The following is an 11828-nucleotide window of genomic DNA, read 5'->3' as shown; positions in this document are numbered from 1 at the left end:
CCATTGCTGCGAATAACCCAAAAATATATATATTATAATTTTGGATTGATTTGACGATTATATCCCTGGATTTAACAGTTTTTTTGACAGATGGACTATTTAAGAGTACCTATATTAACGTTAGGCACCATGAGTGATACAAAAAAACTTTAAGGATGCAATCTGATAGTTTCGCAAATGTCAAGGACGTTTTGTGATAAAAAGCCTCTAGAATATTCTTTACATATTTTTGTGTGTGTTGCCAACATTCCATAATCTAGTTTGTAGTTTCTTGAGTTTTCTAGAATTGTGTAGTTACATCTACACAAATATGCATTACTTTTTCAACAAATTATAAGACCACAACAATAACACGAAATTAAAACCCAATCAAATGAATATTAACACTTATATAATATAATAAATACACAAAATAATTTAGTTTTAAAGAGGTAAACAAACCACACAATCTGGAAAATTAAATTCAACATAATTAAGTAATGAAATTTCTTTTTCTATTTTGAAATACTCACAAAAATTCGAACATTAATATCACCTGATCATGATATAATCAGCTAAGAAACCTGCAAGGAAAAAAAAAACCAGCTAGAATTATTGAGCTGCTTGTTCATCAATGGCACTTGTTAGAGCTCAAGAAGCCTCCTCTTCAGATACTTGTAGTTGCAGTTATCATGTGTTCTTGAGTTTCAGAGGTGAAGACACTCGCAAAACTTTTACTGACCACATCTATACAGCCTTTGTCAACGCAGGGCTTCAAACTTTCCGCGACGACGATGAACTTGAGAGAGGGGAAGATATCAAGCTAGAGCTGGAGAAAGCAATCCAACACTCACGAAGTTCTGTCATTGTGTTTTCGAAAGACTACGCGTCTTCCACATGGTGCCTTGACGAGCTTGTGATGATCCTGCAACGCAAGAGGACCTCTGATCATGTAGTTTTACCAGTCTTCTACGACATCGATCCATCTGAGGTGAGGAAGCAGACTGGAAGCTTTGCAAAAGCATTTGCTGGACACCAAAAAAATGGATCTCTGAACAAGGACAAGGTGAATGGATGGAGGGCAGCGCTCGCAGAAGTTGCAGATCTTGCAGGCATGGTCTTACAAAATGAATGTGATGGGTAAATTTCATTAATTTATAACTGGTCCTTTTAAAGCTTTCTTTCATGATATATATAATATTAACATACCAAGCTTTATAATTTGATTTCCCCATTTATTTTCATTTGGATTGCAATTTTCTAGGCATGAGGCAAAGTTTATCAAGAAAATTGTTAAAGTGATTGAAGTCAAGCTAAGTCGCACACCATTGAGTGTTGCCCCTTACCTAATTGGAATCGATTCTCGAGTCAAAGAGATTAATTTATGGTTACAAGATGGATCATCTGATGTTGGGATATTTGTGATTTATGGGATTGGTGGAATAGGGAAGACAACCATTGCACAAGTTGTTTATAATTCAAATTTTTCAAGATTTGAAGGAAGAAGTTTCCTCGAAAATATCAGGGAGATTTCAGAAGGTCCCAATGGTCTGGTTCAACTGCAAGTACAACTTCTCTCTGATATTTTGGGTGGAAGAACAGTGAAGATTCGTAGCGTTAGTGAGGGAGTAATTAAGATTAAGGATGTTATAAGCTGTAAAAAAGTTCTTCTTGTCCTTGATGATGTGGATCATACGAACCAATTAGATGCAGTACTTCGAATGCGAAAATGGTTTTATCCAGGAAGTAAAATTATTATAACAACTAGGTGTGTGGGGTTGTTAAAAGTTCATCAAGATGTTAAGGTGCATAATGTTGAAACCTTAAATCATGTTGAATCATTGGAGCTCTTTAGTTGCCATGCTTTCGGACAGAACTATCCAGTTGAAGGTTATATGAAACTTTCGGAAAAGGTAGTAAACCACAGCGGAGGACTTCCATTAGCTCTTAAAATTTTGGGTGCTTCATTATCAGGGCAGAGCATAGATGTATGGGAAAGTGCATTAAAGAAATTGGAAGTTATTCCAAACGGTGACATTGTGAATAAGCTCAGAATAAGCTATGACTCTTTACAAGACGACCATGACCAACAATTATTCCTCCATATTGCATGTTTCTTCATTGGAAATGAGAAGGATGTCACAGTGAAAATACTAGATGGATGTGATTTCTTTACAATTGTTGGCATTCAAAATCTCATCGATCGGTGTTTGTTAACAATTGATGAATATGATAAGGTGAAGATGCATCAAATGATTCGTGACATGGGAAGAGAAATTGTTCGCCTAGAATCAAAAGAGCTGGAGAAACGTAGTAGATTATGGCATCATAAGGATTCTCTCAATGTATTGAGAGAAAAGAATGTAAGAAACATGCTCATTATGTATGCCGCACACATAATCTTTTTTCCGTTTTTGTGCATTCATGTTGGTTACTAATCCAAATGCCTTGTGTTCTATTTTCTTTGTACTAGGGTTCAAAGAAAGTTGAAGGTCTTGCCCTTAATCTGCACCCTGTAGACACTTCTTTGAGAAAATCAAATATGGTAGTCTTTGAAACTAATGCATTTAGAAGGATGGTTAAACTGAAACTACTCCAGCTTAGTTTTGTACAGCTCAATGGATGTTATGAAGAAATTCCTAAAGGACTGAGATGGTTGTATTGGCTTAAATTCCCTTTAGACTATATACCCAGTGACTTTCTTTTGGAGAGCTTGGTTGTTCTTGAAATGCCCTATAGTAGCTTAAGAAAAATCTGGAAGGGAACAAAGGTATGCATGCTACTCCACACTTTTCATTTTAGTTTTTCTTAGAGATTAACTGGTAGACAAATCTACAAGAATTAACTCCTGCCTTCTTGCATTTTTCTTTTCACAGCATCTTCCATCATTAAAGATCCTTGATCTCAGCAATTCCCATGAACTCACTGAAACCGGCGACTTCTCATTGGTCCCCAATCTAGAGAGATTGATTCTTGAAGATTGTGCAAGCTTGGTTGATGTCCATGAATCCATTGGAAACCTAGAGAAACTTGTTTACTTGAATATGAAAGATTGCAAAAATATTTGGAAGCTTCCAAATAGCAGTTCTATGCTAAAATCACTTGAAACACTTATTATATCTGGTTGCTCAAGCCTTAATGAGTTTCCTGTGGAGATGGGGAAGATGGAATCTCTTAAAGTGTTTCTAGCCGATGAAGTTCCAATAAGTCGATTACACACTACCACTTTACCCTGCACTTTAGTTGTTCTAAGTCTTACAGACTGCAATCTTTCTGATGATTCTTTTCCAAGAGATTTTGGTAGCTTACCCTCATTGCGGAGATTGGATCTAAGTAGCAATCCACTTTGTAGGCTACCAGATTTCACCAGAGGCCTTTTGGGGCTCGATCACCTTGCATTTTCCCAGTGCACAAAGCTCAAATCGCTTGAGGGACTACCAAGAGTAACAGAATTGGTTACACTCCATTCTGAGTCATTGGAAAAAATAACGTTTCAATCAATTTCATGCCTACCAATGAGTATCAAGTATGGTTACAACTCCAAACTTGCTGAGGTTGAGTACTGGTACAAGTTAGTACCTATTGAAAGAGTGGATGTAGAAATTATCAAACTTTTGGGGTTGTGCAACTTGGAATCGATGGAAAGCATTAGGATGTACACCCCAGATATGCTCTATTCGAATGGCAGGATGCATCCCATTGAGGTAATTGGTCTCTCTCTCTCTCTCTCTCTCCCTCTCTCCAAAACTTATACGGCATGCTCAAAATATTGGATTTTCAACTATTGCTCGTCAGTAAATGCAGCGATGTTGTGTGCAATATCATGTGCTATGTAAGTTGAGAAAGAGAAGTTTGGTTATTAATGAACAATTTTACTAATTGCTATTCGGTATAGGGACTCTATGAAGATGGTATATTTAGCACATTTCTTCCTGGAAACGAGGTTCCAGGCCAGTTCAGCCATAGAAGTAAGGGGTCCTCAGTGTCTTTTACTGTGCCTCTACTTCCAACTCTCAAGATCAGAGGCTTGACCATCTTCTCTATTTATGCAAATTCCAACATGTATTCTTTTTCTAGTATGCCTAATCCAGTAATTATCAAAGTCAGTAACATCAGCAAGGGTATGAACTGGGTCTACGCCCCAACATGCTATGGTCTGCCGGACGAAGAAAATGACGTGATATGGTTAAGTCACTGGAAGTTTGGGAGTCTATTGGAAGGCGGGGATGAAGTGAATGTTACAATAGTTACAAAACCTTCGTTTGAAGTGAAAGAATGTGGCATCCAGCTTGTGCATGAGCAAGTATGCGAGATTAGTAGCCAACACGGCGACACAGATCCTTGTTATCCATCTGACATTGGTGGGAATTTGCCAGAGTTTATTCCAGGAACATACTTCATGTGGGGTGGACCTCTAAATAAAGAATGTAGAAATGTTGTTTTTAGCTGGAAAAGAGAAGATTGGTTCAAAGAAATCTTTGGAGACTCTAATGAAGAAACAGGTATGTTGTTTAGATATCACTGATAAATTAGCACCGCAAGTTAATTGTGGTGGCAATGCTATTCGTACTCTCAGTTTATCCTACTGCACTTTTCCTGCTCGTGTTTTGAAATACAGAGTGGGAATAGCTGCTGCTTTATTATCATTATTTTGATGTTGAAACACATGCCAAGCCATCCACATTCATTTCAAAGAATTTAGTTCCTTCTGATATTTTATGTTGACTTTCTAGTATTTGTGTGTTTTGTAGACAAGGAAGAAAGGCAGCCACAGGGTGACGATGAGCCTCTTGCACTTGCAGCAGCAGCTGCAGCAGAAACATTAATAGAAGTAGAGAGGACAAACAACAACTGTGGTTGCAGAGGCTGCACGATTATCGTTATTATTGGTGCTTTCTTCTTTCTCTTCCTTTCTCTAGTACGCTCACGCTCTTTTTTCCCTCACTAAAAAAAGAAAAAGGACAGCCCACAATGTAATGTATTTCAAATGCTGCCCCACCCCCATATGTAATCAAAATGGAAAAGCTTCAATTAAAATTTTACCCGTGTGAAAGCCATGGACCGGAAGCAGTCTTCTTCTTCTTTTTTTGGTCGAACCGGAAGCGGTCTTTAGGAGCATATTGGCCACAGTCTTCTTTCTCTTCCTTTCTCTAGTAGTCTCTCGCTCTTCTCTTTCTCAGTGAAAGAAATGACAGGCCACAAGTCCTCCATGAAAATTGTTGTATTTGATGCAATCATCTTTGCTTCAGATGGTCTATCTGCTGTCAAAGTACTTTATCTGAATGATTGTGATTGATTAGTCTTGATGGTTTTTTTAATTTGGTGATTAATTGGCTGATAAGAGTTGTTCTGCCTTCATCATGCAGGTTAATTGGCTGATAAGAGCGGTTACTTTTAATCTTTAAGGACACGTTATCGATTGATTCTCTTAAACATTTATGCTCACTTCTTACCAATATTGACAAATTTTTAATCTTAAACTTATGCAGATGTAAAAAGAACTCTTTATACAGTCTAACTTGCAAATTGGTAACAAAAAAGCTAAGCAAAATCTCTGGACACGAGCTTGCAACTTGAGATAGGCCAGCCACTCAGAAAAATGTGAAACCACATACAAATACAATGTGTCCTTCCTCTGTTTTTCTGCTGATCCATCGACTCGTATAAAAAATTCCTGACGATGAATTTCATGTACTCTTTTCCTAGCTAGAAGTGCTCATGCTTTGTGGTCAACAGCTGGTTAGCCACTTTGCACGTAGTCCCCACTCCCCTAATTTACTAATCCAATGGGACTTGAAAGAGTACTAGGTTAATATTATCATTGAGTAAAATATGATCAATTGGGTTAGACCATAGAAAACTATTAAGTGGAGTAGTTGGACTTAATCCAAAGAAAATATTTCGTATCAAATTTGCTTTAAGCATTTCCTTACTCATGCCAAATGAGAATCTCCCCAACTTTATTTTGCTTGACCAAGAAATTAAGAACATATATTAGCTGCTTGCTTATATCAAATTATCATGATATCTCAGCTGAGAAACCAGCAACAAGTCATCTGATATTTCCCTAGATCATAGGCAAGTTTATTGCATCTTTGTTCATCCATGGCCCTTGTAAGATCTCAAGAAGCCTCCACTTCTGATACTAACTGTGGTTGTAGTTATCACGTGTTCTTGAGCTTCAGAGGTGAAGACACTCGCAGGACTTTTACTGACCACCTTTATACAGCCTTTGTCAATTCAGGGCTACAAACTTTCCGAGACGATGATGAACTTGAGAGAGGGGAAGGGATCAAGACAGAGCTGGAGAAAGCAATCCAACATTCACGAAGTTCTGTCATTGTGTTCTCGAAAAACTACGCGTCTTCCAAATGGTGCCTTGACGAGCTTGTGAAGATCCTTGAACGCAAGAGGGCCTCTGATGAGCATGTAGTTTTACCAGTCTTCTATGACATTGACCCATCTGAGGTGAGGAAGCAGACAGGAAGCTTGGCAAAAGCATTTGCTAGACACCAACAGAACCGATCTTTGAACAAGGACAGGATAAGCGGATGGAGAGCAGCACTTACAGAAGTTGCAGATCTGGCAGGGATGGTCTTACAGAATGAAGCTGATGGGTAATCATTCTTCCCATTACAACTGGTAGATTTTTATGTAGCCTCGTTAATTAGATTTCTATCTGGCTATAGACTCTAGTACTTCAAGACATAACTTTGTCATGTTGTAATTATTGGAAAATACTTGGATGTTATTCTTCATTCACGACAATCACAATTTGACATGTATGCATAATTTTTCTTTTCACTTACATGGAAGAGCCAAACATTATTCACAATTAGTTCCATATAACACAGATTTAATAGCTTAATTATTTGAAGTCATAGCATGCCATGTTTGATTCAATAATATTCATTTTGATTGCAATTTTCTAGGCACGAGGCAAAGTTTATTAAGAAAATTGTTAAAGTGATTGAAGGCAAGCTAAGTCGCACTCCCTTAAGTGTTTCCCCTTACCTGATTGGAATCGATCATCGAGTGAAAGACATTAATTCATGGTTGCAAGATGGATCCTCCAATGTTGGCATATGTGTAATTTATGGGATTGGTGGAATAGGGAAGACAACCATTGCGCAAGTTGTTTACAATTCAAATTTTTCAAGATTTGAAGGAAGAAGTTTCCTTGAAAATATAAGGGAAATTTCTGAACAACCCAATGGATTGGTTCAAGTACAAATGCAACTTCTTTCTGATATTCTGAATGGGAGAAAAGTGAAAATACACAATATTAGTGAGGGGATCACTAAGATTAAAGATGTCATAAGCTGTAAAAAAGTACTTCTTATTCTCGATGATGTGGATCATACGCGCCAATTAGATGCGATACTTAGAATGAAAGATTGGTTTTGCCCAGGAAGTAAAATCATTATAACAACTAGGTCTGTGGGGTTGTTAAAGGCTCATCAAGATGTTAAGGTGCATAACGTTGAAACTTTAAATCATGTTGAATCATTGGAGCTCTTTAGTTGGCATGCTTTCGGACAGGACCATCCGACTGGAGGTTACATGGAACTTTCAGAAAGCATAGTAAAGCACAGTGGAGGGCTTCCTTTAGCTCTTCAAACTTTGGGTTCTTCTCTATCAGGGCAAAGTATAGATGTATGGGGAAGTGCATTAAAGAAATTGGAAGTTATTCCAAATAGTGACATCATGAGTAAGCTCAGAATAAGCTACGATTCTTTACAAGATGACCATGACCAAAATCTGTTTCTCCATATCGCATGTTTCTTTATTGGAAATGACATGGATGTTGTTGTCACAATACTAGATGGATGTGATTTCTTTACAACTATTGGCATGCAAAATCTCATCGATAGATGTTTGGTAACAATTGACGAGTATAAAAAGGTGAAGATGCATCAAATGATTCGTGACATGGGAAGAGAAATTGTTCGCCTCGAATCGAAGCAGCCTGAGAAGCGTAGTAGATTATGGCATCATAAGGATTCTCTAAGTGTATTGAGAGAAAAGAATGTAAGAAACATCCTTCTTTTATGTACGTGTGTGCATTTTGGTTGGTTCATATCTAAGTGTTTTTTTTTTCTCTGTTAGGGTTCGAAAAAAGTTGAAGGACTTGCCCTGAACATGCATATGTACCCTGTAGAAAATCGTTCAAGAAATTCGAATAAGGTGGTCTTGGAAACCATTGCATTTACAAGGATGGTGAAACTAAGATTACTACAGCTTAGTTCCGTACAACTCAATGGAGGTTATGAAGAATTTCCTAAAGGTTTGAGATGGTTGTATTGGCTTGAATTTCCTTTAGATTCTATACCCTGTGATTTTCTTTTGGAGAGCTTGGTTGTTCTTGAAATGCACTACAGTAGCTTAAGAAAAATCTGGCAGGGAACAAAGGTATATATTCTACTCCTCCACGCGTTTTTTTTTTCTTTTCTAATTATTTTATTTATGGATTTTGATGGTTATACATGTGTATGAATAAACTCCCTGCCTTCTTGCAGAGTCTTCCATCTTTAAAGATCCTTGATCTCAGCTATTCCCGTCACCTCATCGAAACCGGGGATTTCTCTTTGGTCACCAATCTAGAGAGGTTGATTCTTAATAAATGCAGGAGCTTGGTTGATGTCCATGAATCCATTGGAAACCTGGAGAAACTTGTTTACTTGAATATGAAAGATTGCGAAAATATCAGAAAGCTTCCAAAGAGCATTTCTATGCTAACATCACTTGAAACACTTATTATATCTGGTTGCTCAAGTCTTAATGAGTTCCCAATGGAGATGGGGAAAATGGAATCTTTAAAAGTGTTTCAAGCAGATGGGATTCCGATAGATCAATTACACACTTCCACTTTACCCTGCAATTTAGTTGTTTTAAGTCTAACAAACTGTAATCTCTCTGATGATGCTTTCCCAAAGGATTTTGGTAACTTATCCTCGTTGCAGAGCTTGGATTTAAGTCATAATCCAATTCGCAGCTTACCAGATTGCATCAGAGGCCTTACCGGGCTTGATCACCTTGCATTTTCCCAGTGTACGAGGCTCAAATCGCTTGTAGGGCTACCACAAATAACAGAACTTGTCGCGATCCATTGTGAGTCGTTGGAAAGAGTTACATTTCAATCAATTTCGTGTCTACCAGAAAAGTTTATTTATGGTTACAACTTCAAGCTAGCTGAGATTGAGTACTGGTACAAGTTAGAACCCATTGGAATGGTGGATGTTGAAATGAGAAAGCTCTTGGGCTTGTGCAACTTGAATTCCACGGAAGCCATTAGGATGTACACCCCAGATAGGCTCTCTTCAGGAGCTGGGACTATGCATCCCATCCAGGTGCCTCTCTCTCTCTCTCTCTCTCTCTCTCTCTCTCTCTCTCTCTCTCACACACACACATACACACATACACATATAATATGTAAGAATTGAATTACTGATATCAACATTTGGTATAGGGACTGCATGAATATGGTATATTCAGCACATTTCTTCCTGGAGATGAGGTTCCAGGACAGTTCAGTGACAGAAGTGAAGGATCCTCAGTGTCTTTTACTGTGCCTCCTTTACTTCCCAATCTTCGGATTCGAGGCTTGAACATCTTCACTGTCTACACAGAGTGTTACAACGGTTATTCCTCCTCTAGCATACCTAATCCACTGCTTATCAGAGTCTGTAATAAGACAAAGGGTCTGAAGTGGATCTATACACCATCATGCCATGGCGTTCCAGACAACGAAAAACAAGTGGTGTGGTTAAGTCATTGGAAGTTGGGGAGTGGATTGGAAGGCAGCGATGAAGTTACTGTTTCAGTGTTTACGAAACCTTTGTTTTGGGTGAAAGAATGCGGCATCCAGCTTGTGCATGAGCAAGAAACCGAGATGAGTACTCAACACAACACTACAGTTCCTAGTTATGCATCTGCCATTGGTCGGGATTTGTCAGAATTTATTCCAGGAACATACTACCTAGGGGGTGGACCTTTTCTCAGACTAACTAGAGAAGATGTTTTGGGTTGGAAAAAGGAAGTTTGGTTCAATGACATCTCTGGAGACTCTGATGAAGGAACAGGTATGGTGTTTAGCCAATCACTGAGTTCATATGGGCGCGATGCTATTCGTACTACCAGTTTGTCATCCTGCACTCTTTCTGTACGTAATGCCTTTAAGCAAAACGATAAAATACTAATTTTAGAGTGTAAGATGATAATGTGGGAGTGGGAATATATAGCGGCTGCCTTTACTTTGTTGATAGTTAGACACTCCATGAAATGAAACACATGGAAATTCATCCTCATTCACTTTAAAGAATTTAATTCCTCTGATGTTCTATTTATGGGGTTTGTATGTTTTGTTTTCTAGACAAAGAAGAAATACAGCAGGGTGACGAGCCGCTTGCGCTGGTAGCAGCAGCCGAAACATTAGTAGAAGCAGAGAGGGCGAGCAGAGGCAACAAGATTCTCATTATGACTGCAGTCTTCTTTCTCTTCCTTTCTCTAATCTCTCTTCCTTCTCTGTCTTTCCTGTCAAAGTACTTTATCTGAAATCTGAATAGGCGATCAATCTTGGTGGGGGGTTTATTTGTTTGTATGTTTTTGTTAATTATCTGCTGATAAATTGGCTTATAAGAGTTTATCTGCTTCATCATGCCCTTCTTGTAATACATTTCAATGAACAACCCGACTCAGTTTTGAAAACCACTCAATTTCGAGACAGAAATCAGCTTGCAACAACCCCATATCTCATGCAGGACAAAAATCAGACACAGAAGAACGTATAAGCCCTTACAAGTTACAACCAGAAAAGAAACAAAGAAAAAGTTTAGAAATTGCTAGTCTCCCCTGTAAAGAGATGAAGATATCTCTGATGTTGTTAGCAAAATAAACTCTGCAAACTTTGCTGCTTAGTGCTGTAACTTGTATGACCACAAGTTTCCCAGATTTCTACCTGTTCTGTTCTGCTTGCTAATTCTGCAATGTATGGAGCCTCGTGCTCCAAGAAATCTATGCCTTGGCATAAATTGGTAGGCCATCCGTGCTGGGTGGGGCTTTTGCTATCTGACCCCAAAGACTGATTTTAGACAAAGGGCCAGTGAATTTGGAACTCTTGAGGGGCACATGCACTTGTATTTTTAAAATTCTGAGATGCGTTTATGGCAGTCATAGTTTATAGGCATAGAAATTGTACTAACATTTTATATTTGATTTCATCCATCCCCTTCAGTTTTTCTAACTAAGCTAAGCTTGACTTCTTGTAAGCTCGATTTTCATTCAATAATGCATCAACAACTCACAATCACTTCACTGGCTCGTCAATAATGCATCAACAACTAACAATTACTTCACTGACTCGTCCTCAACAACTAACAATCACTTCACTGACTCGTTGGGACAATTGTCGCAATACATCACTAGCTCATTGAAACAACTGTCGCTAGCACAATTGTCACAATACATCACTAGCTCATTGAACGACACAACTCTTTTATGTATGTTATGCCCTCAAATTATTCAACAACCCTATGATCCAAGCCTTCCTATCAATTGAAATGTGAAAAGAAGTGTTGTTCTGTGAAGATTGAAGAATATTCGGTCAGCCTCATCTGCCACTTCATCACGTGCCATTCATTCCCCCAACCCCATCACGCCCGCCATGTTTTAAGAAAAAGGAGAAAAAGGAGAGAGAGAGAGAGAGAGAGAGAGAGCATTGCATTTGCATTGGTAGTTGAAACTTGAAACCCCCCTAATTAAACCCCCCACCACCGGCCCACCCCAAATCCATTAATTAAATTTTTAATAATTTTGCCCGCTCACAGAAAAAAAATAAATACATTTATAAA

At 38.3% G+C, this 11828-nt stretch overlaps 2 protein-coding genes across 2 annotated transcripts; both read left to right on the top strand.

Moving 5' to 3' along the window:
* The first annotated feature begins 522 nt into the window (after positions 1-522).
* Positions 523-5243, top strand: LOC110749006 (disease resistance protein RUN1-like). The gene is made up of 6 exons (XM_088249224.1): positions 523-1119; positions 1244-2342; positions 2453-2749; positions 2856-3683; positions 3875-4481; positions 4731-5243. The coding sequence occupies exons 1-6, from the start codon at positions 614-616 to the stop codon at positions 4925-4927; spliced, it is 3534 nt and encodes a 1177-aa protein (XP_088105350.1). The 5' UTR covers positions 523-613; the 3' UTR covers positions 4928-5243.
* Positions 5244-5856: 613 nt separating this feature from the next.
* On the top strand, positions 5857-10633 carry LOC110749005 (TMV resistance protein N-like). The gene is made up of 6 exons (XM_021949003.2): positions 5857-6596; positions 6912-8010; positions 8089-8391; positions 8499-9329; positions 9449-10061; positions 10352-10633. The coding sequence occupies exons 1-6, from the start codon at positions 6085-6087 to the stop codon at positions 10531-10533; spliced, it is 3540 nt and encodes a 1179-aa protein (XP_021804695.2). The 5' UTR covers positions 5857-6084; the 3' UTR covers positions 10534-10633.
* The last annotated feature ends 1195 nt before the right edge of the window (positions 10634-11828 follow it).

This window comes from Prunus avium, chromosome 2, assembly GCF_965620075.1.
Source record: "Prunus avium chromosome 2, drPruAviu1.hap1.1, whole genome shotgun sequence".
NCBI lineage: Eukaryota > Viridiplantae > Streptophyta > Magnoliopsida > Rosales > Rosaceae > Prunus > Prunus avium.
Note: the sequence above shows the minus strand (reverse complement) of the source record. Positions and strands in the feature narration are given on the sequence as shown.

Excerpts from the sequence above, each read along its gene's own strand:
- LOC110749006 (XM_088249224.1), top strand. The coding sequence starts at position 614 with ATGGCACTTGTTAGAGCTCAAGAAGCCTCCTCTTCAGATACTTGTAGT. Across the intron at positions 2,750-2,855 it reads AAATCTGGAAGGGAACAAAG|CATCTTCCATCATTAAAGAT; the intron begins GTATGCATGCTA and ends TTCTTTTCACAG. Across the intron at positions 4,482-4,730 it reads AGACTCTAATGAAGAAACAG|ACAAGGAAGAAAGGCAGCCA; the intron begins GTATGTTGTTTA and ends TGTGTTTTGTAG.
- LOC110749005 (XM_021949003.2), top strand. The coding sequence starts at position 6,085 with ATGGCCCTTGTAAGATCTCAAGAAGCCTCCACTTCTGATACTAACTGT. Across the intron at positions 6,597-6,911 it reads TTACAGAATGAAGCTGATGG|GCACGAGGCAAAGTTTATTA; the intron begins GTAATCATTCTT and ends GCAATTTTCTAG. Across the intron at positions 8,011-8,088 it reads GTGTATTGAGAGAAAAGAAT|GGTTCGAAAAAAGTTGAAGG; the intron begins GTAAGAAACATC and ends TTTCTCTGTTAG.